Source organism: Panicum virgatum, chromosome 5N (genome assembly GCF_016808335.1).
Source record: "Panicum virgatum strain AP13 chromosome 5N, P.virgatum_v5, whole genome shotgun sequence".
NCBI classification, from domain to species: Eukaryota; Viridiplantae; Streptophyta; class Magnoliopsida; order Poales; family Poaceae; genus Panicum; species Panicum virgatum.
Genome location: NC_053149.1, coordinates 17,112,399 through 17,133,785, shown reverse-complemented (window position 1 = coordinate 17,133,785; position 21,387 = coordinate 17,112,399). Strand labels below are relative to the sequence as shown.

Here is a 21,387-nt window from a genome sequence, read left to right as displayed (position 1 = left end):
TCATGTCTCCATTGCTAGTCAACCAGAAAGTGCTCAACGAAAATTACATGGAAACGTGCCAGAACATGTACGATTCGTTGACTAGGCAAAATTACAAATTCTATATATACATACCATGCAACTATGGGTAAGCCTTGGTCGTCTCAATCCTCTGTTATATTTCTAATCAAATACTAAGTCATCTAATGCTTGTATGTATATATTCTATCTATATCTGCAGTTATCATTGGTTTTTACTCATACTTGCCGTAGAGACAGGCAATCTTGTAGTGTTTGACTCAATGAGAAAACTAAAGTCTGCAATTCAACATATCATAGACCCCTTGAACATGTAAGTTCAGTTTGCACAATCAAATGCTTTTTCAATTAATAACAATTGTTGAATATCAAACTTAACTTTGAGCGCAGGGTTTGGAAAAAATTTGTAAAAATGAACAAAGGACGTGGTCAATGGAGGCACGAACTGAATGTTAAAATAGATTATCCGGTATGTTGATTCACGAACATTTGTCTAGTTAAGTAATCTCAAATTGTTCTGTATTGAGTAATTTATTTGTTTCTCCTTAAGTGTGCGAGACAAAAATAAGGAACTGATTGGTGCGGGTACTACGTATGCGATTTCTTGCACATCTTGACTCCATATGGGAAGCCTACTACGGAGAATCTAAGAGTACGTACAAACCGTTCACTAGTACATTTTTATAATTATACTAACCCACATGATGTTAATATATCAGTCCTTTTTTCCTAAATGATAGATGAGTCGACTCAAGGATGAATGTTATTCTACCGATCGGATCAACGCCGTGTACGAGCAGCTCGCCGGATTCATTTTGAACGAGATCCTGGATCCTAGAGGCGAGTTCTACCACGACGGTCACATCCATAGAGGATTTCCATCGACGTCTTGGGAGGGCTAGTAGTTGGACTATAAACATGGCTTGTATATTTGTAAATATTTCTAAACGTGATGCCTTATTGTTTGTATATTTGTAAATATAGTAGTTTCAATAATTATCTTAATTATATGCTTGCATTTGACTTTTAGTTAGTTTCAAATATTCTGTGAAATCATACACGACCAATGAACGTATAGTACTGTAGAGCTCGGATACGCTTAGCAATTATAAAAGAATAAATAGTAATAAATAAAACAAAAAAAAACTAGATTCGGGGAAAATAGGGGGAAAGCTCATTGGTACCAAAGGGGCTGCCAGTAAAGACCAACCGGTGCCAAAGGGGCTGCCAGTTTGCGTCAGCGTGGCAGCTTTTTTGGTACCAGTTGGTCTTTCCTACCGGTACCAATGGATGCCTAAGGCACTAGGTGAAAAACCCAGTGTCCAAGGCCGAGGCCAATGGTCTCGGTTTGGAGGTACCGGTTGCAAAACCGGTGCCTAAGCACCTCTTCAACCGGTTCTGAAGGCTCGTTTTCTAATAGTGCTAGCAAGAGTAGTATAAGAGATGGAGGGAGCAATGTTGATATGCAGGACCATTATAAAGAATACTTTGTCCGTTGTAAAGAGAACTTGTGTAGCCAAATCGCCGGCTCTTTATCCGCTGAAAGAGGGTGAACTGAAGCGTCCGATAGTAAATTGTTACCAGAAGCTATACGGACAAAGGCTGTCGATTTAAGCATATATCGAGAGTTCACTATTAATTTTCATGAGCACATAGGAGGAATTAATTTTACCATGATAAAAAATAATAAAGCTCACCACTATCAGAACACTAAAAATCTATAGCCAAGGAGGAGGACGTATTTGGTGTGGAGCCAGCCAGATGACGAACAACACGTTGATACATGAGTGAGAGAGAGCATCATTTGGGCATGGAAAGGAGGAAGAGCGTGTAGTTCCATTCATCATCAGATTTTAGTCAGAACAGTTCATATGCTTGTAGTGGTACAATGAAATGCCTGGTTCCAAATTATGCAGTCCAATGTTAACTTTCTGGCAGATAAAGAGCATTACAGTTTCGATTGCCACATGTGATCTCTCTTATTGAACCGTAATTAAATATATATTAGCTGAGTAAATTGTTTTGTTTTAAACCAATCCTGCATTTGGAAAAAAAACTCATAAAGAGTGCAATTCTAAAAATTGGATATGACTTTTTTTGCTCTTAGTCGCTTTTGCTCGTTTTGGCTTCCCTTATTCCTTTCTATGTCACTTGCATATTCTACATGTATTTCAGTATCTTCATTTCCTGTGAACCAGGATATGCTAAGGATGTTAAAACATCAATACTTTGAAATTATGTAAGAGTAATACTTAATACATTATTAGGTAACCACTGGCTACTAAATTAAAATTAAAACATAACCTTGCAAACTTATATCCATAATAAAATTGAAATAAGGTTGTGCATAGATATTCATATGGAAATGAAGTGACAATCAGAAATAAGAACAGTAGCTAAATCTCTATATAAAGATATTTTTCCAGTGTAACTAAGTTAGATTAATTGCACTGGCCCGACCTGATAATAAGTAAGTGTTTTATTTTTGTTGAATAGTGCCCTGTGTGAACCCTACAAGAGCTAAAAACTTAAATAATGAGATTATTTCCTTGGAAATAAATAGATTTCAATCATTGTAAAATTTCTGAGACGCGAGCAGCCGGATATGCTCCAATTTGGATGTTAGTGTTTCTAAAAATATCCGTTATTAAATTTACTCATTCTCAGCATATCTGGATGTTAGTGTTTCTGCAAATAATTGTCTCAGGAAAAGTAAATAGTATTGACAAAGGTTTATGAGTGCCAGCGGCCGGCGCGAGCTCCGCCGTGGAGGGCTCGTGCTCGGAAGCCATCAACGCGCGGGAGGAGAGGGGATCCGTGGGAGCTCGTGCGCAGGCGCCGCCGTGGGGCACAGGGGCGGCGAGCGAGGCGGCGGGCGGCGAGCGCGGGGCCGTGGGGCACAGGGGCGGCGAGCGAGGCGGCGGGCAGCGAGGCCGGGGACGGCGAGCGCGGTGCCATGCGGTGCCGCGGACGGCGGCGGCGCGCATGGCGGCGGGCGGGGCAGCGGCCGGCTGCGGATGGCGGCGGTTGCTCTTGGAGAAAGAAGGAAGAAGATGACGAGTGGACCCCACTCATCAGTCTGAGATGGAAAGGACTTAGTGGTGTGTACTGTGAATGACATGTGGGGTCTGTTTGTAATTTTTCTAAAAGCCACAGCTATTCCACCAAACGGTCTTCTGCTTTTTCTACATCCACTTCTGCACAACTGCTTTTTCTACAGCCACAGCCCACAACAGCTTTTTTAGAAGTTACAGCCCAACCAAACACACCTTATATCCACCATGAGTTAACAGATTAAAGATAATTATTATCCATTAAATTTAAAAATACTAGTGTCTGATGCATTTTATCGAACGTTTTTGCTTGAAATTTACCTCCCATGCAAGAGTGGGAAGAGAGCAGATTTCAGGTGAGCTTGAAGATGGAGGGAAGCTCGACGACCATTTTGCCCAGGTTTAATTTGAGCACAGCCTCGTGTGGCTCCAGCCTGTAGGGACGCTTTCTCGGAGAGGACGACATCGAGGAAGCAGAAGCACCACCGAGCGGCGGCGGCGAGTGCGGTGGAGGCCACGGAGCGCGCAGAGGGATGCAACGAGCATGTGCTTGCCCGTCATGCCCATTAGGGAAGCAACAAAACCTGCACGTTGTCAGCAGATTTGCTTAAGCATTCAGAATTGAGAAGTTTAGAATGTTCGGATGTTAATTTAAATATTCGGATCTCAACTTAATATAAAACTAATTGTAAGTTGCAATTAGAGCTCTAGACGAATCTATTAAGTATAATTAATACACAATTAGTAGATAGTTACTATAGTGATTAGTGGTCAAATTATGGACTAATTAGGCTTAGTAGTTCGTCTTGTGGTTAAGTCACGACTTATGAAATTAGTTTGGTAATAAATCAATATTCAATATTCCTAATTAGTGTTTAAACATGTGATGTGATGGAACCTATGATTGAAACTGAAAAAACCAAACCTAGCCTTATACTCGGTGTCGGCATGAGAGTGGGGCGTTTCATCCCAGCAGGAGCAAGTATGGTAGGCGGGTAAGCCTAATAGCGGTGAGACAAGAAATTACTTGTTGGCAGAAACGCTCTCTGGATTTTATAGGTCTACATCCTCTCCCACCTCCCTCGACTCCGACACGTGGGTCCAGTGTGAGGGGTACGGCGGATCCGACATAGGTGAGAAACCTTTCCAATTGTTTTAAATCTTTATAGTATATTAGATAATGAATCCTAATGGAAGGTAGGGGGTTCACATTGATGTTTCTAAGGTAGTCATATTAATGATAGTGAAATAAAAATGTGTTGAAACTATGCCTGCAATGCATACATGAGTTTATGACTTTATATTATTGATCATAGACTTTATGTATATTTCATTTACTTCCATGACTTGCCAAAGTTTGATATAGGTAAATTAGTGGTTTATAGGTAAATTAGTGGTTTCATCTAGATAAATTTGCCTCCTCTCTTTTCAAATTAGATGTTACTTTCATCAGTAAATCCTATTTTGCAAGCTAAACATGATCTAACCTCATTAAAAATATTGAAAATGAAATTGGATTTTCCAAGGAATTTTGGAATAAAAGATTAATATAAATTTTATTTATTTTTTCTATTTTTGATCATTTCTTTTTTCAATAGGATCTATTTCATCCTTTTTTAAGCAACGGTTAAATATTCCCTTATTCCTTCTTTGTTTTGTAGTAACTAGATTTATTGAAAAACATAATATCTTTATGCAAAGATAATATAAGATAGAAAAATAAATATTACTTCTTTCAAAAAAATAATAAACATTTGGCCTTCCTTAGCCATCCAATAATTCACTTATTGTCTTCTACCTCTAGACGTTTCATCAATATGTCATTTCTATCTCTACTTTTTCAAGCACTCCTCCCTTAGTTTTACTAGTGTGCCATTCTCTCTCCCTTATATCACATCCTAAAAATTATTGGAATATTTAACCTAGCCTATTTAGTGTATCAAAAAATTCTAAATAAATAACAAATGCATAGCAAGATAATGGTGGGAGTAGTGAAATTTTAGTCCGACCTTACTAATGGAAGTAGAGGAATACCAACATAAGTATGGAAGTGGTCTCCAATCTGCCAAAACTATAGATGTGGGAATCAGGTTTCTTAACGAGAGGTCTCTCTTCCCGGCTCGAGAGCGATTCACGCCGGAAAAGCTGCCTCCCTGCTCACAGCGCTGGATTCACTCCCCCAGTCCACCATGAGAGCGGCAAAAAGGAAAAGGCCTTGTGCACTCGATAGAGGCTGCAAGCACCTGCTGGCAAGTGGACCTCGGCCGTGTTTAGTTGCCTCTCGTAAAGTTTTTAAAAAGACATCTTTCTACATTTGAAGTACTAAACATAGACTAATCATAAAATTAATTACAAAACTAGCCTGTAAATCGCGAGACGAATCTAATGAGCCTAATTAATCCGGCATTAGAGGTTGTTTAATGTAGCATTACTGTAGCAATTTAGCGTCTAATTACGACCTAATTAGGTTCATTAGATTCGTCTCGCGATTTATAGACAAACTGTACAATGCATTTTTTATTTCATCTAGATTTAAGTCTCCATGTAGGTGCCGGAAAAAAAATTGGAACTTTGAATTTGGGAACTAAACACGGGCCTCATTGCTACTACCCCACCGTCAGCTGCTATAACTCAAGCAACGATATTCTACTCTGGATTTATAGAAGGGGGCTCGCTATTCCATCAGTAAACCAGTCCATCGGGTCCTCATCTCACTGGACAGTGGGTCTTTCATGAAGACGCCCCCCCCTGGCAGGGATAGGGATGATTGTGCGGGCTGTACAGATGGAAAAAAAGTGCAGGACGGTGGATAGGCAGAGGGTCATGGACCGCTCCATCCGTAGCCAATCCATCGTCATCTCCTCAGATTCGACTGCAGCCCCCTCACCGGCGTGTTCCATCTCATCTGACCAGGGGAGCACGTCGCGTTGTCCGCTGCCGAGCGTCCCCTCCTTCCTCTCTCTGCTACGCGGCGCCGCACCGCTCCCGTACAGGCGTGCGCTCCCTCCCTCTCCGTGCTGATGCCAAGGCTGTCTCATCGGAGCAGTTGGCCGAGCCCGTGCCATCCCGTCGGCGCCTACCTGCCCTCGCAACAGCCCTACGACGGTCGCCGAGATAAGTATACCTCCCCTCAGAGGTAGAGCTCCCCATGCGGCAGGGTGGGGCAGCTGCCCCACCTACCGCCGGAGTAGCCCAACAGACCCCCCCCCCCCTTATCTTCCCTTCCGGCGAGCTGGCAAGAGCGGCACCGCGGCGGCCGGCGGCGGCGTCCGTCGCCTGCAGAGCCAAAAACAGGGAGAGAAAGACTGCGCCAGAGACAACAGTGTGGCCCAATAAGCCCATTAAGGCATTGAGCTGGCCCATCCCCAAACCCTTCTCACGCCTCACGCACGGGTCACGGGAATACGAGATCGATCCCTGCGTGCTCCGGAGCCGCCCTACCAAACCGCCGTCGCCGCCTCACTGCCTGTCGCCCTCAATCCTCGCCGTCGCCGCTGCCCTGCCAAACCTCTCACCGCCCGCGTGCTCCGGCAGTCTGCCGCCGCCTGCTGCCGTGCTGCGGACCTGCGCCCTGCGGTACTGCCTGCAAGCTGCAGCCACGGAGGTGGAGCCCCCCGCGCGGCCACGCCCCCGCCTCCCCGGCCGGCGGCCTCGGCAAGACGGCCAGCGGGCCAGAGGTGCCCCGAGCGGCCGAGCCGGCGAGCCCCCGACCCGGCCCGGCGACCCCCGAGGCGGCCGGCGGCCGACGAGGCCTGATTTGCTCTCCTCTCCTCATAATTGTTTTATTACATTACAATTCATAATTTCATATATTACTTACCAAGTCACTAATTGATTTGCTCTTCAAATTTACATGTTTCTTAGCTCTTAGAATATTGGATTTTGGTCTTTAAATTGGATATGTTTCTTGTTTGATTGATCTTTATTGAATTAATGGACAGTTATCTTCAAATAAGAGGTATGATCATCAATCATTGTTTAAATTTGACATAGATTAGCTATTGATGTGCGTCCTCACGATATCATTAAAAAATTGTGTTTACGATGCGCCCCACCTAAAATTTTATCCGAGCTCCGCCACTGCCTCCCCTTCCTCCCCTACCTCTCCCCTCCCTCCACTGCCTTTTCCATCTCGCCCAAGCCCAAACCCTAGCAGCAGCTTCGATGTGCTCTGTTCTTCCCTCTGCTTCCTCCGCCATCCCGTGCCAGAACTTAGAGATTTGTGAGCTCCACATCTTTATTTTGCTTCCGTTCCACTCTCCTACTCTGTGCTGTTCTAATTTCTAATTTTCCCTAGGACTAATCTGCTGCTTCTTGGGTTCTCGCCTTGGCCTAATCTGCAAGGTTTCGATGTGCTTTGCTGTAGGTACCGCGATGGCGTCAGCCGACCTGGGAGGGTAAGGGTTACATAGCAACAGCTAGATTGAAGCTTTTTAGGGTGGGCTCATCTCATCTTCTTCGATCCTTTTTTTCCATTAGGATGCTGCAGCCCTTTACTGACCGTGGTTAGGATGTATTTCCCTTTGTTTTGTTTGCAGGTCTAGGTGAGTAGGGAATAGAAAAGATGGCAGCTTAATGAATCAGGTCCTTTTTTTCTCCTTCAATGAATTTGTAGTTCCTACTTTTCCTTTCCAGCTTTTTACCCTTGCGGATGCTCTACTTCTTACCTTTGTTGTGTTATGGTGGTTATATATGTTTTGAGTCATTTTTAGTTGGTGCCTGCAAAGTAGTTGCTCAGTTCAGAAGTTTATGATTAGGCTACCATGCTTTTATTTCCTCATGTTTTGTGATGTCAGTAGGTTTGGAAAGTTTGATCTTTAGTAAAAAGCAAGTTACTATCTCTATCACCATTATCTGGATAACCCACCTTAACAAATCAGTTGCTACAATTTGCCGTGGAAGTTCAGCATCACAGATTTGGTATTATAAAGGGATAGTAACCATATTTTTCCAAAAAAGTGAGCAGGCTCAAAAATGCAGCTAGGCTACTCTTTATGTGAGGATATGTATGTTCGGTAGGGTTTGATATAGTTATTCTGCATTTTGCTTGTTTCTATTTTTTCCCGGTCTTGCAATGTGCCATTGGTCTGCAGTTAGTCTTCCCAGTACCTACTTGTAGATGATTCAAAATTCAGGCATGTATATATATGTATTGTAGCCTTCTTTCGTTTAAACAGATAAAGGGTGTAGATGCAGATGAGCTAGAAACTATTCTATTTTCCCGGTTACTGATAGAAAGAGTAATCATCCAATCAGATTGTACAGACTCCTAGAAAACTGATAATGCCATATGGCTGAAAATTGGTAGCTATTATCATGTCACTAAGAGCAAGAGGAAGACAAAATGATAGTTTGAAGAGGGTTGTCACCATACGCAATGAAAGGTTAGTTTTTGTACTGTGCTAATTTTCTTTTATAATGCACCAGTAATGCTTTAGTGGATATTGTGCAATGCTAATTACTTTTATACTACAACAGTAATGTTTCAGTAGATGTTGTGCTATGGGTGAGCGCGCCTCTTCTTTCCCAGCTGAACAAATGCAAAAAGGAGAAGCCCACCACAAGTTGTCATATTTGTTGGTACCCTTGTCAAAAAATACTCATGTATGTTTCTAACCACAATGCATTCTAATTAAACCTATGAAATTAATACTACTAGAAATACATCCTGCGATATCCACAGTTTTGCACGGCTACTGTTATCAATAGAAATTTTATATCATATACCTAAATAACAGCAGAGTTTATTGCTGCCTGTCAAAAAATGTTGTATCATGCCTTTGTTTAGCTAATATTTTGATTTAAAATATCTATGTCTTTATTCTTGCTAGATTTGCAACTTCTTTACGCTTTAGCTTACATGAAGTATTCTTCCATTACCTTATCATACCAGATATTAACCTTAAAGATTATCATAGCAGTCCATATAGTTTCTTCCTCCCTTATTGTGTTTGTAATTCTCTTAATTCACAATCTCAAGTATATATTTTGTGCTGATCTTAGATGCTCTCTCAAATATCGACCAACTTGACATACATTAGATACATCTTTGTTATCTAACTTGGATAGCTTTTTTTATCTTATCAGCATCTGGAGTTGTCACCTTAATAGGCAATTCACCATGCAAGTGGTACATAAATCTAGATGTTCCTGAGGCAAGAGCTCATCTATCCAGGTAATATATTTTTTCTAATTTATCAAACTGCATATGTTGTCCACCTAATTTATTGTAGACACCTGAATTTATTGTAAACACATCATTTCTACTATTCAGCATTGGAAAAACAAATCAGCCAATTAAGTGGGACCAGCAAATGACACCAGCTAAAGCTACACATGCTGTTGAACACAAAAAAATTTCTGAAATCAAAGATCTTAACCCCTTCAAATACAAGGTAACACTTATCTTAATATTTCTGCTGACTCATTTCATCATTCATACGCAACTATAATATTCTCTATTACTGAAATTTTCTATTTCTCTAACAGAAAATAGACTTCTTAGTTACTGTGACAATAAGAAAGATTGACAGCTCCTGGTGGTACAACTCTTGCTACAAATGTGCGAGAACTGCTAAACCCTATGGTGAGTTATACAAGTGCACCGACAGCACCTGCAATTATATTGGCAAACCAGTCCAGAGGTAAAATCTTATCCATGCCCTTTACCAACTTAATTCTTTCCACATTATCCTCTACTATTATACTACCTCACATGATCTGCCACTGGCACAGGTATAAGCTTAGCATTATTGCTGGAGATGAGACGGGTGACACAAATTTTATCATGTTTGGAAGGTGGGTTCAACGCTTGACAAAGAAAGCTGCTGATACACTTATCGCTGAGAATCCACAGGGTTTCATTCCAAATGAGATCACAAGGCTCTTAGAAAAAGTGTTCAAATTCAATGTCAGCTTCACAGAAAACACAACAAGCTCCGATAAAGTTTGCTTCTAGGTCAATGCAGTAGTTGCAGAAGTAAATGACACAAATATTCTCCCAACAACAGGGTCTCAGTCATCATCACTTCTGATATCTCAAAGTGCTGGCAGCAGTATGCAGCGCACCCCACAGAAAAGCGCTGCCTTCACTTTAACCTCACAATCTTCAGGCACCACACCAACAAAAACTATCAACATCCCTGAGTCACAACTTACACCACAGAGTCATGGATACAATAATCAGGTCAAAAAATTTCCTTCATTTTATAGATAGGCTACAACAAGCTTCTTAATATTCTGACATTTTGTGACCATGCCTAACTACTATCTATAATTGCAGATCACTCCAACCAAGGAAATAGATATTGCTTTAGTACCAACTGACCAAGATACAAGGTCCGTCAATGCTCTTGATATCCTTACTCAAACTGCAGTTGCAACGTCAATAGATACACCACAGAAGAATGATGACACCGTTTTTGCTAAGGTAAACTGTGATATTTTGCTTCATGGTCCTGCTCTATCATATTGCCTACTGCTAATCCGAGAGTTTTAGGATAGAGCCGCTAGGAGTTTAGCCATATCCAACCATATTCCATCTATGTCATATTTTGCTTCATCTTTCTACTCTATCCTGTAGACTACTGTTAATCCAAAGGATTCCAAGGATGGAGCTGCTAATTCAGCAACTAAGATAGAAAAGACTAACACAAGGAAAAGGTCTGAGTTACCAACATAGATTTGTTTTTGCATAACATGTTAAATAATCGCATGTCTAACATGTCCAATTTTTAGGTCCCGCCCCTCACCTAGCAAGAAAATTGCTAGAAAATTATTGCTTGATAAAGACAATGAAGATGAAGATGATAACTGTGTTCATGACACTCCCAAGCCTAGGTATGCTCTTGCTAAAAACCTCAAATGAAACAAATAGATCAGCTACAGATAGCTACACACGGCTGTGTCCAATTTATCCATTTGCTACATCACGATATTATAATTTCTTGTCAACCAAAGAATCTTTCTACACCTAGCCTTGCAAAAACATTTTTTATTTAGGTACATATCACCCCTGCTATTTTCTTCATTGGTCTTTGGATATCATACTAGCTGTTTTCCTCACATATAATATTTGCTATTTTCTTTATGCCTTATAAAAATTCCCGTTACATCTATGTAAGGTAGCTACTTGTCGCTGTAAACAACTTCAATTTTTGCTTCATCTCATCTTCAGCTATTTCGTAACTGACAGTTGTTCTCGATAACTGCATTTACAGTTCCAGCACTGATGCTTAGAAGGAAGACGCAGATCAGCTCATTTTGTGTTCTCACAGTTGCAGCCATACCTAGGGCTACATCCGCTGAATTGCTACTACATGCACTATATTCAGCTCTTTTATAACCTAATGCGTAGCATTAATTAACTCTCTTTTGGATATTTTTATGGCTGCAAACTATGTTATTTCCTCTTTAATTATTAGCGCTCGCTTTGGTTTGGATTAGCATTCTAATCTACCTACTAAAATGTTTGGTAGCTACTAATGCTGATCCTCAATTGTATGTAATATATATATATATATATATATATATATATATATATATATATATATATATATATATATATATATATATATATATATATATATAGACACACACACATGGCTTGACAGAACCTATCAGCTGCACATGCCGTTCAATCAATAGTACTGTCACCACTGTTAACATATTTATTTGCATGAGACACCAGCTATGTATTGCCTATCGTTCAAAGCGTTGCTGTGCTGGACTCCTAATTTTCGAATAGCTACGTCACAATGTGTATGCAAGCGTGGTTGCTACTATATTTTGTTGCTGTATTTCTATATTTTCATTTGAAATTTTATGGTGTGTTTATATATATATATATATCTATTTTATTTGGAATCAAAAAACTGATGATAGAGCGCGCAACGCGCGCATCATGTTCTAAGTATAAAGGAACAACACATTGGTGCCAGGGCGAAGGGCGTGCAGTACCTATATGAATGATTCGCCAACATACAGCAGGTCTCCGGAATCCTTCACAGTGTTCTGATCCATCTCTCAATTATGTTTACTAAGATCCTGAAGTTATGGTTCATGATGTTCATTATGTTAGATAATTGCATGCTAGTTTCTATGTTGTCCATAATTTTATATTAAAAAACTAACACCAATGTTGCCTAATTTTGCAAAAAAGTACTATTTTGTATATTAAATAATATTAAACAAAACAAATGATTTTTTACTTTTTAAATTAATTTGTTATGGGTTATTGCATTCATGCTGCCGCACAGTGTTTTGGTTAGATGGATTCAAACCACTTTCAAAAATGTGATCTGTTTTTTATTTCCTATGATGTCCTCCTTATCTCTTTGGGGGCTCATATCACCATTCATGATCGATCACAGCTCACCACCAGTGTCAGATGATATGCTCTGTTCGGCTGGCTGTGGCTGGTGCTGATTGTTATGAGAAAAAAATACTGGTTGGCAGATCTCTGGTGGCTGATGCTGGTCTGATGTGAGAGAAAAACACTGCTGATCTGGCTGGTCATTGCCAACTCTATTTGCATTTGTAATTTATATGTACGCTAAACATTCAAAATGTTAAAACCATCAAAAGGGTTTCAAAAGTTTTTTAAGGGTTTCAACTTTCAAGGGTTCCATAAAATGAAACCTCAGCAAGGCGAGGAGTCAAGTTTGACCACCTGTGCACGACCAGCCAGCGGGTGCACAGTGTGAAATCTTCAAAGCTTATCCTCACCGCGAGTGAGCAGAGAACCTCCAAGGAAAGACCGAAGAGTCGGAACCAGTACACACCGAGCTTTGTTCTCCCCTGCCCTCGCTGCTGCGGCGAATTTTCTTGCCCTGCACCGGCCACCGTGGCTAGCCTGCGCCACCGTCGCCCTTCCGCCCTCCTCCGGGAAGCTGAAAGGTGAGTTCTTTCTCCGCCGTACTCGCGTTCCCCCTCCTTTTCCGGTGCTTGTTAAAGTTTCTCGAACGCGTTTATTGACTGACGGGAAACGCCTCCCGTCCGCATGACCCCGGTGTGCCGTGGTCTTTCCCGGCCTCCGGTGTGCCTAGTGAGCTCCGGTGGCGGGCAGTTAGGGAGGGGGAGGGGAGAGGGAGAGGCGGCATCGCAGCCTCGGTTGCGAAGGATGGGACTAGCTTGAGGGCTGGTGTGGTGGGTGGGTAGGGATCTTGACTGTGAGCTGAAATGCTCAAAATCAGAGTGTTCGCGTTCAGAGGGTAGGGATTCCAAGTGTTTGTTTTTTTTTGGGTGGGGGGGGGGGGGCGAGAAGCTTTCTGTTTGATTTTTTTCTTATTTCCAAGCGTTAACCTGATTACCTGAATCAAAAAGCTTGTTTAATTTAATTTGCTTCTGATCTGGGGTGCGATAACTGGCAGCTTTAATTCATGTCCAAAGAAACAACTACCTTAACTTTTAGTGCCTATTTTTGATTCAATTTTTAATCAAGGCTAGATCTTTCACTTATAAGATACTTGGAAAATGAAGCGTGATTCTAGCTGTCCTTGCCAGCCAATTTTTACTGTTTTTTCTTGGTTTGAAGCAAGGTTCAAAAAAGCGCTACGCGCTGAGCGCGCGCTCGAGCCGTGAAAAAGCTTAAGCGTGCTTAAGCGTTATTACGCGCGATTAAGCGTTTTTGCTAATATTGTTAAAAAACTAATTATATAGTTTAAAAAAGGGGATAGGTGTCTTACAGCAGTAATTTCTTGTCTCTTGTCCTCTTCTTTTCTTGACAGCAGGTGTACCTACACAAAGTGCAACAAATTAATTAGTTTCTTTGCATGATCTCATCTCATAGCCATAGCACTTAATCAAGAAACAATTTTGAGCAATTAGGAATACATTAACAACAGCAAACAAACAAGTAGTAGTAGCAGCAAACAAACAAGTAGTAGTAGATAGCACATGGCACAGCACATATATGATATATGACTGAACATAGGTAGCTGGTAGTTCAAAGTTCAAATGAGAAGCAAATAAAAGGTCTTGGTAGCATGGCTAGCAGTAGCAGCTAGCATTACAACACATAGGACAGCACACATGATAATTGATAACACACAAATTGCCACAGCCCACAGCCTCAATCCTCAAAGGAATTTGCTCCTAAGATTTCATCTTCATCATCCTCAAAAGGAATCTGTTCTTCCTCATAGTCTTCGGATTCAGATTCAAACTCTTCCTCATGAATCTCTCTAGTAGGCTGGGCCCTTCTTCCACTCCTACGAGGTTGCAGCTGCTCGTTTGCTCCAATTGCCTCTCCAAGAACAGCCCATGACATCCCAGTTCCAGGAACTTCACCCTCACCCTCGTCATCTGGGTCTTTAAACACAACCAAAGCTTGGTCATCCCCTCCCTCATACAAAAACCCTTGTGCTTCAGCAGCATCATTGCTTAAGAGGACTTCATAAGTCTTCTTGTTGCTGATTTTCTCCTTCTTGGACAGCAACCGTGCATTGAATTGCACATAGACTAACATACTGAGGCGCTCTGTTGTTAGTCTATTTCTTCTCTTGGTATGTATCTACAAAGTACAAATTGCAAAAAAAATATTAGTATAGGAGTCGACTCATTGTACTAGATTAGTAAAGAGAGACTTAGTGACTAAGACTAACAGATTCAAAGTTGCTCCAATTCCTCTCACAGGAGGAGGAGCTTGCTGTCAATGAGAGGATTCTAGTAGCCATATGCTGCAAAGTTGGTGCTCCACCTCCATAGAGCCTCCACCAAGATGCTAACATTCAAAATAAAGTGAAGAAGGTTAGTTAAAATGAAGTACAAATTCAGAAATAAAGTGAATGACTGCTGAAATGAGAACAATACCAGGACTAAATTCAAATTTTTCGCAGCTTCTTGCCATCTTCTTTCCAAAGGAACCTTGCCTCGTCCGAAACTTGTCAAAATCTCCATTCACAGCCAAGTACTCTTTCTCTTCATCACCTTTAAAGTATGTCTCACAACAAAGCATGAACTTTTCCATAACATTTGGATCATCAAAGATGGAAGCTTCTTTATAGGAGTAGTATGGATTCAGCATGTATGCAGCAACATGCAAGGGAGAATCAAGTCTGTTCTTCATCTTCTTGTCAACAATAGCCATGACATCCTTGTAGTTCTTCTCCACATTGCCAAAGGCCTCCTTAACCTCCTTCTTTCCCTTAATTAGCTCTCCATACAGGAAACCCATGGATGGCTTGACATCCCCATCAACCAAACGAAGTAGTCTCACCAAAGGTTCAAAAACCTTAAGGCAAAGTGCTACACTCTTCCAGAAAGGAGTACTCAACATAGTGGCTGTTGCATCCTTTCCCTTTCTTGACTTCACATCTGGTATTTCCTCCCACTTTGCATCAACCACCATCTTCCTTAGTGCATCTTTTTTATCCATCAAACTTTGCAAAGTAAGGTAGTTGGTGGCAAATCTGGTCACCCCTGGCCTTATGATATCCTTCTCCTTGGTGAAAGACCGCATGCATGCCAAGGTTCGGTGATGCCCATACACAAAAATAGTGAATGCCTTTGCTTGGTCAACTGTTTTCTTAAACCTTGGCAGGTTGCCAATGCCTTGGAGCATCAAATTGATTGTGTGAGTTGCACAAGAGCTCCAAAAAATGTTTAGCCTCTTCTCTAACATCAATGTTTTTGCTCCCATGTTGTTGGAGGCATTATCTGTCACAACTTGCACCACATTTTCTGCTCCTAATTCATCAATTGCTTTGTCCACTATTTTAAATATGACTTCACTTGTATGTGACACATCTGACATCTCTTTGGACTTCATGAAACTTGCCCCCTCAGCTGTATGTGTGCACACATTCATAATACTCCTCTTCATATCTGTCCAAGCATCAGTCATGACTGAACAGCCATTTTTGTTTTTTCCCTCTTCACGTTCCTGCAGCAAGGATTTCATCCTTGCATGCTCCTCTACCAGCAACTTCTCTCGAAGATCATGTTGGGAAGGAGGTCTAAAACCAGGACCAAAACAGCCAATGGCCTCAACCATTTCTATGAACTCATCGTTGTCAATTGCATTAAATGCAATGCCATGATTGTATATCCATCTCGCAACATATTGCTGCACTTGATGTGTCCTTTCCTTCCAAAGCGCTTCATTTATATTCTGCTGCCTCTTAGCTTCTTCTCTTGTTGCTTTAGGATCAATAGGACGTGCCCATCTATCCATGGGACCTAGCTTCTGACTTGAAGCAGCAGAACCATCAGAGGTGCTTGAGCTTCCAGCCTTGGATTCAGCCTCTGACCCTTCTCTTCCTGCAATCACCACACCACCTCTCAAATCTGCCTCTGCCTGCGCCTTATCTCTTTTCTTCTTTCTTGGTCTATCAAGATCTTCTTTGCACTTTTGTTTGATTTCAGGTGTTGCTTTTGGGCAATGGAGAACACCAGTCCCTTCACATGCAAGGTGCTGCTTGAATCGATTAATGCCTCCTGAGCTCTCATGGCCGCAAAGAAGGCACTTCACTTTACTATAGTTGTTTGGATCAAATAGCCTTCCCCACTGCCATCCAATATCATTTGATTTCCTCTTAAGATGACTCTCAGGATCAGCAGCAACATCAACAGCAGCAACATCAGCAGCAGCACTCTCTGTCTCAGACATCCTAGGAACAACAGAGAGCAGTAGATGGTCAAGCTTAAGAACAAGGAGAGCAGCAAGCAGAGCAAATGGTCAAGCATAACAACAAGGAGAGCAGCGAAGCAGTCAAGCAGATAGGCACAAGTAGATAGGCACATTCACTGGTTCAGAAGCACAAGCAGAGCACAATACAAAGTAGATGCAGATCACACATTCACACCAGAGTCCAGAGCACAAGCAATAAGCACAAACAGAGCAGAGCACAAGCACAAACTACATCACAATTGATGAATTGCAGAAAGGAAGGAGTAGGGTAGGAAAGGAATTGAAGATTACCTGAAGGCTGAAGCCTGAGGGTGGGTCGCGGAGCAGAGGAGCAGAGCAGACGCGGTGGAGGAGGCTCGCGGCGGACGCGGCACGCCAGCGGCGACTGCAGGGGCAGGCCCGTGGCGGAGGGGTGGCTGCGGCGGAGGGGCGGACGCAGCAGTTCCGCGGAGAGATGAGAGAGAATAGTGGATTGGAGGCACATCGATTGGCCTTCGACTAATCCACCCGCCCTTCCCGCCCGCCTGCGCGCCCTTCCCGCCCTTCCCGCCTGCGCGCCCTTCCCGCCCGCCTGAGCGCCAATTTTTCCCGCGCGGCGCGCCCGCGGCCTCTCCCTCCCCTTCTTTGCTCGCGCGCGGCGCTTTTCCGCACGGTTACGCGCGCGCCTCGCGCGTAACCGAGCCTATGCGCGATTACTCGCTCGATTAAGCGCGCGCCACGCTTAAATGAGCGCTTAGCTGCTAAGCGACGCGCTGACCCTCCGCTCAGCGCTTAACCGCGCTTAATCGCGCGCTTAATCGCGCTTTTTCGAACCTTGGTTTGAAGTAGACAAGGAAGCATTTTTGGTTAAGTTATTTCTTCTTTGTTGTTGTTTCCCTTTATGTTTGTTCTATCATATTTTTCATTTCCCCTTCACATCTTGTACTTAGGTACATATATGGGTGGTAAGGCTTGGATAATTTAAACAGACGGAAAGGTCATCATTCTAGTAAACAAAATTATGTTTCACTTTCATGAGTTGCTACAAGGTCCGGACACGAATGGTGGTGTGGTTTGCTTTTACTAATGAGACAATGTACCAGCCAATGTAGGATGAGGCTATGTGTGAGCAATTTATAGCTTCTGACATTCATAGGGTCAATGTATAATTTGGAGGTGGACTTATAGAGTTCTTGTTATCTTCAAGAGAACTTATATGCTGCCATGAGGCTAGGAATTGGCGCCTTCCTGATTAGTAGACCTACATTTTGGTGTGCAAACCTTTATTTTCTTCCGTAGTTAAGAATGAACATTTTCTATTAAATAAAATCCTGAGAAAGAACATTGTAGGCTTGTAGCCAGGGGCGAAGCTAATCGATTAGGGGGTGCTAATGCACTCTCTAAAAGGTGGTAAACAGTGATTATGTCCAAATTTTTACCATATTTGCACCCTCCATGACTCAACTCTATGCACCCACAAGGCAAGTGCACCCCCCTCCAATTTGCTCTAGCTTCGCCACTGCTTGTTGCCAATTAACTAATGCTGAATGCACTGTATAGGTTTATAGGCACTCTTTCTTGTTTAGTTAGTGTATTCTGTTCTTTAGAAATTTGTAGTAGGTAATAGTTACTTTCGGTATTCCTTAGAAACCTATAGTGAGTTCTAGATGTATGATTTAATAAGTGATTTCACAGCTGCATTTATGCTGCATGCCGATGACAAGGGGTCCATCCTCTAGTGCCTTCTTTTGCACTCATCTTTAGTAAATATAAGATAAGATGTTGAATCAATGTTTATTGTTATATACTTTAATTCTATCCGTAGGATGTTTGTAAACATTAAGAATCTGGAAAAACTTCAAGGATCTACTGTTTATTACACTAAACATAATGATATCTGGGGCTATCTCCAGGATTAACTCCATGATGAGTCTTTAATATTTGATTTTCCAGTTCTTCTCTATATTTTAAGATTAGTGGTATTATATTTTTCTTTGTTACAACGCTTGATTGCCTTTAACATTATTTGTTAGATCCTCTCCCTTTTGTTGTTAGTGCTTTGTGATTTATCAAATGAAACTAAGTTTAAAACATAGTGGAACTCTGATTTTACAGATAATGGTTGATGCTAAACAGTTAAACAGTCATGACATGTTTTTGATAAGAGAAAGTTGTTCCATCTCTCAGATCTTGGATAATTTTGAACATGTCATGTCTGGCATGTTGTGGCGGCGAAGACACTCAAAGAGCACCTGATAGTGGAGGTCCATACCCTGGTGGCTACCCAGCAAGTAATATTCTTCCGAATCATATTTGTTACTTAGCATTCCTTTAGCTACCATCCATAGCCTTATTTCCCGCCTCATTTCTCATACTTCAAACTATTGCCTTTAGGAGCTGACTGTAATTTTTTTTCTGAATTACAACCTACCTCCAGGGAATGATGCTTATCGCACTGCTGATCCAACTCCCAGAGGTGTTCAACCTGTGAAAGTGCAGCCAATTGCTGTCCCCACTATTCCTGTTGAAGAAATCCGGGAGGTCACACAGGGTTTTGGTGATGAAGCTTTGGTTGGTGAGGGTTCTTTTGGCAGAGTGTATTATGGTATACTGAATAATGGCAGAAGTGCGGCGATCAAAAAGTTAGATTCAAGTAAACAGCCAGAACAAGAATTTTTGGCACAGGTTTGCATCGATTTTTGTCAATGAATTGTTCATCTTTGCTAGTCTTTCTGCTTCTTATAAAGTATGTATACACCTTCAGGTTTCCATGGTGTCAAGACTTAAGCATGACAATGTCGTGGAGTTGCTTGGTTACTGTGTTGATGGAAACACCCGTATCCTTGCTTATGAATTTGCTACTATGGGTTCTCTTCATGATATGCTTCACGGTATGACTCTGTATACTTGTAAAAACCAATGTACTGTTAAGTTTGAAACCTATTGTAAACATGAGCTTCTTTCCTGATAGCTGATGAGTCTGGATTTTAACAACACAGGCCGGAAAGGTGTGAAAGGAGCTCAGCCAGGTCCAGTCCTGTCTTGGACACAACGAGTGAAAATTGCTGTTGGAGCAGCAAAAGGCCTTGAGTATCTTCATGAGAAAGCACAGCCTCATATAATACACAGGGACATCAAATCCAGCAATGTACTTCTGTTCGATGATGATGTATCTAAAATAGCTGATTTTGACTTGTCAAACCAAGCTCCTGATATGGCAGCTCGACTTCATTCAACTAGGGTTCTGGGAACATTTGGATATCATGCACCTGAGTATGTAAAGTTCTCTTTTCAGTATTATTAACAGCTGCAACCATTTTTTTGAAATAGCTAAAAGAAACATTGGGGGCAGGTATGCAATGACTGGACAACTTAGCTCTAAGAGTGACGTCTATAGTTTTGGAGTTGTTCTTCTGGAACTCCTGACTGGAAGAAAGCCTGTGGATCATACATTACCAAGGGGACAACAGAGTCTCGTGACATGGGTAAACATCTATATTGAATATTCAACTTTGTTTTTTTATTCTGTAATCAAGAAGTTATCTTTGCAGATATGGAATGTTTTACCTTGGTTCCGTTGGACTAATTTAAGTACTGGCTATTCCATGCTTGTAGGCAACTCCACGGCTTAGTGAAGACAAAGTCAGGCAATGTGTCGATTCAAGACTTGGAGGGGAATATCCTCCTAAATCTGTTGCAAAGGTACGAGAGTTTACTAAGGGTCTAACTCATTTGGTCTTTAGATAAGCTTTTAGTAATGAAGTCTTTTCTCAGTCTCTACCAAAGGGAGATTACATTCTTTGTGCCAATGATATCTGAATAAATGCCAGGAACTGAGCCTACCTCAGTTGGTGGGAGGTGTGTGTGTACATCCCCACCACCCAGGTTCCAGTCCTCTTCGACTTCAAATTTTATGGCGATATCTTCTTATTAATAATGGCACCTAGCTCCTCATAGGTTGGTCAAGTTTTTTATATCTAAATAAAGGCAATAAGAAAGGGCTATATTGTGCAGAGAGCAATGTTTAGATGTGATATCAAAGCAGTGGCATGTTGCTTGATTTTCTTCATTAATTTTTTGTCTACCCACACTTGTCATTGAATTGAAATGCTTATTTGTTTCCTTGCATCCTTCAAATAGTTTGCAGCAGTTGCTGCATTGTGCGTGCAATATGAAGCTGATTTTCGACCAAACATGAGCATTGTGGTGAAGGCCCTCCAGCCCCTGCTGAATGCACGTGCATCCAACAACCATGGTGAACACTCTGGATCATAATCTTCAATTCACCATTTGTGACGTAGAATATTGCATTGCCAAGTTTTTTTTTTCTCTGGAGGCGTAGCTGGGAAGCTGGCTGTATATAGATTATGTTGTTATCTCCTTTTTGCTTAGTATAGTACCTCATTGATTTTTCTGATGCGTTGCAGGCTGAGTGAATGACTGCTCTTGCTTGTACTTGACGCCAGTATCTGATTCAGACAATCATGTAGCATTGTAATTTGTAATAAGACAAAAGTATGGTGCTTCTTGACCTTGGATGTTCATGATGTGGATGAGGAGATAACTCCTTGCAGTTCCTGGATGTTACTGACTAGTCTTCTGTACCCTGATAAGGGCCATAGCGTATACAAGTATAAACTGTATGCCGTTTGTTTGGTTGCATTTCGTCTGGTGCCTCATTGAGAAATGATTCCGTAAAATTCCTCA

At 41.7% G+C, this 21,387-nt stretch overlaps 3 protein-coding genes and 2 long non-coding RNA genes across 10 annotated transcripts; 4 read left to right on the top strand and 1 right to left on the bottom strand.

The window, feature by feature from the left end:
• Nucleotides 1-8,379: 8,379 nt before the first annotated feature.
• On the top strand, nucleotides 8,380-8,603 carry LOC120675855. Its single transcript, XR_005675520.1, has 2 exons — nucleotides 8,380-8,455; nucleotides 8,550-8,603. It is a non-coding gene; the product is annotated as an uncharacterized LOC120675855 (long non-coding RNA).
• Nucleotides 8,604-9,378: 775 nt separating this feature from the next.
• Nucleotides 9,379-10,236, top strand: LOC120676640. The gene is made up of 3 exons (XM_039957954.1): nucleotides 9,379-9,466; nucleotides 9,561-9,715; nucleotides 9,807-10,236. The coding sequence occupies exons 1-3, from the start codon at nucleotides 9,386-9,388 to the stop codon at nucleotides 10,027-10,029; spliced, it is 459 nt and encodes a 152-aa protein (XP_039813888.1). The 5' UTR covers nucleotides 9,379-9,385; the 3' UTR covers nucleotides 10,030-10,236.
• Nucleotides 10,237-10,670: 434 nt separating this feature from the next.
• LOC120673389 lies at nucleotides 10,671-11,560 on the top strand. The gene is made up of 3 exons (XR_005674643.1): nucleotides 10,671-10,733; nucleotides 10,809-10,910; nucleotides 11,291-11,560. It is a non-coding gene; the product is annotated as an uncharacterized LOC120673389 (long non-coding RNA).
• Nucleotides 11,561-12,744: 1,184 nt separating this feature from the next.
• LOC120672513 (pto-interacting protein 1-like) lies at nucleotides 12,745-21,387 on the top strand. Of its 6 annotated transcripts, XR_005674163.1 has the most exons (10): nucleotides 12,754-12,968; nucleotides 18,868-18,971; nucleotides 19,118-19,365; nucleotides 19,445-19,571; nucleotides 19,680-19,953; nucleotides 20,033-20,165; nucleotides 20,296-20,382; nucleotides 20,511-20,637; nucleotides 20,821-20,935; nucleotides 21,108-21,345. XR_005674163.1 is itself a non-coding variant. In XM_039952942.1 (9 exons), the coding sequence occupies exons 2-9, from the start codon at nucleotides 18,887-18,889 to the stop codon at nucleotides 21,110-21,112; spliced, it is 1,074 nt and encodes a 357-aa protein (XP_039808876.1). In that variant the 5' UTR covers nucleotides 12,756-12,968; nucleotides 18,868-18,886; the 3' UTR covers nucleotides 21,113-21,387. The 6 variants fall into 6 exon arrangements, 5 of the variants coding, with proteins under 5 accessions (XP_039808879.1, XP_039808878.1, XP_039808876.1 ...); XM_039952942.1 differs by lacking the exon at nucleotides 20,511-20,637 and having other exon boundaries at nucleotides 12,756-12,968; nucleotides 21,108-21,387; XM_039952943.1 differs by lacking the exon at nucleotides 20,511-20,637 and having other exon boundaries at nucleotides 12,802-12,968; nucleotides 18,796-18,971; nucleotides 21,108-21,387.
• LOC120672512 lies at nucleotides 13,958-17,338 on the bottom strand. Its single transcript, XM_039952940.1, has 4 exons — nucleotides 16,993-17,338; nucleotides 14,883-16,681; nucleotides 14,675-14,793; nucleotides 13,958-14,583 (listed from the first exon to the last, which is right to left on the bottom strand). The coding sequence occupies exons 2-4, from the start codon at nucleotides 16,678-16,680 to the stop codon at nucleotides 14,143-14,145; spliced, it is 2,358 nt and encodes a 785-aa protein (XP_039808874.1). The 5' UTR covers nucleotide 16,681; nucleotides 16,993-17,338; the 3' UTR covers nucleotides 13,958-14,142.

Coding starts and splice junctions, on each gene's coding strand:
- LOC120676640 (XM_039957954.1), top strand. CDS start 9,386: ATGACACCAGCTAAAGCTACACATGCTGTTGAACACAAAAAAATTTCT. Junction 9,467..9,560: donor TTAACCCCTTCAAATACAAG/GTAACACTTATC, acceptor TTTCTCTAACAG/AAAATAGACTTCTTAGTTAC. Junction 9,716..9,806: donor ATTGGCAAACCAGTCCAGAG/GTAAAATCTTAT, acceptor CCACTGGCACAG/GTATAAGCTTAGCATTATTG.
- LOC120672512 (XM_039952940.1), bottom strand. CDS start 16,680: ATGTCTGAGACAGAGAGTGCTGCTGCTGATGTTGCTGCTGTTGATGTT. Junction 14,794..14,882: donor AAAATTTGAATTTAGTCCTG/GTATTGTTCTCA, acceptor TTTGAATGTTAG/CATCTTGGTGGAGGCTCTAT. Junction 14,584..14,674: donor ATTGGAGCAACTTTGAATCT/GTTAGTCTTAGT, acceptor TGTACTTTGTAG/ATACATACCAAGAGAAGAAA.
- LOC120672513 (XM_039952945.1), top strand. CDS start 18,887: ATGTCATGTCTGGCATGTTGTGGCGGCGAAGACACTCAAAGAGCACCT. Junction 19,366..19,444: donor AACAAGAATTTTTGGCACAG/GTTTGCATCGAT, acceptor ATACACCTTCAG/GTTTCCATGGTGTCAAGACT. Junction 19,954..20,032: donor TTTGGATATCATGCACCTGA/GTATGTAAAGTT, acceptor CATTGGGGGCAG/GTATGCAATGACTGGACAAC.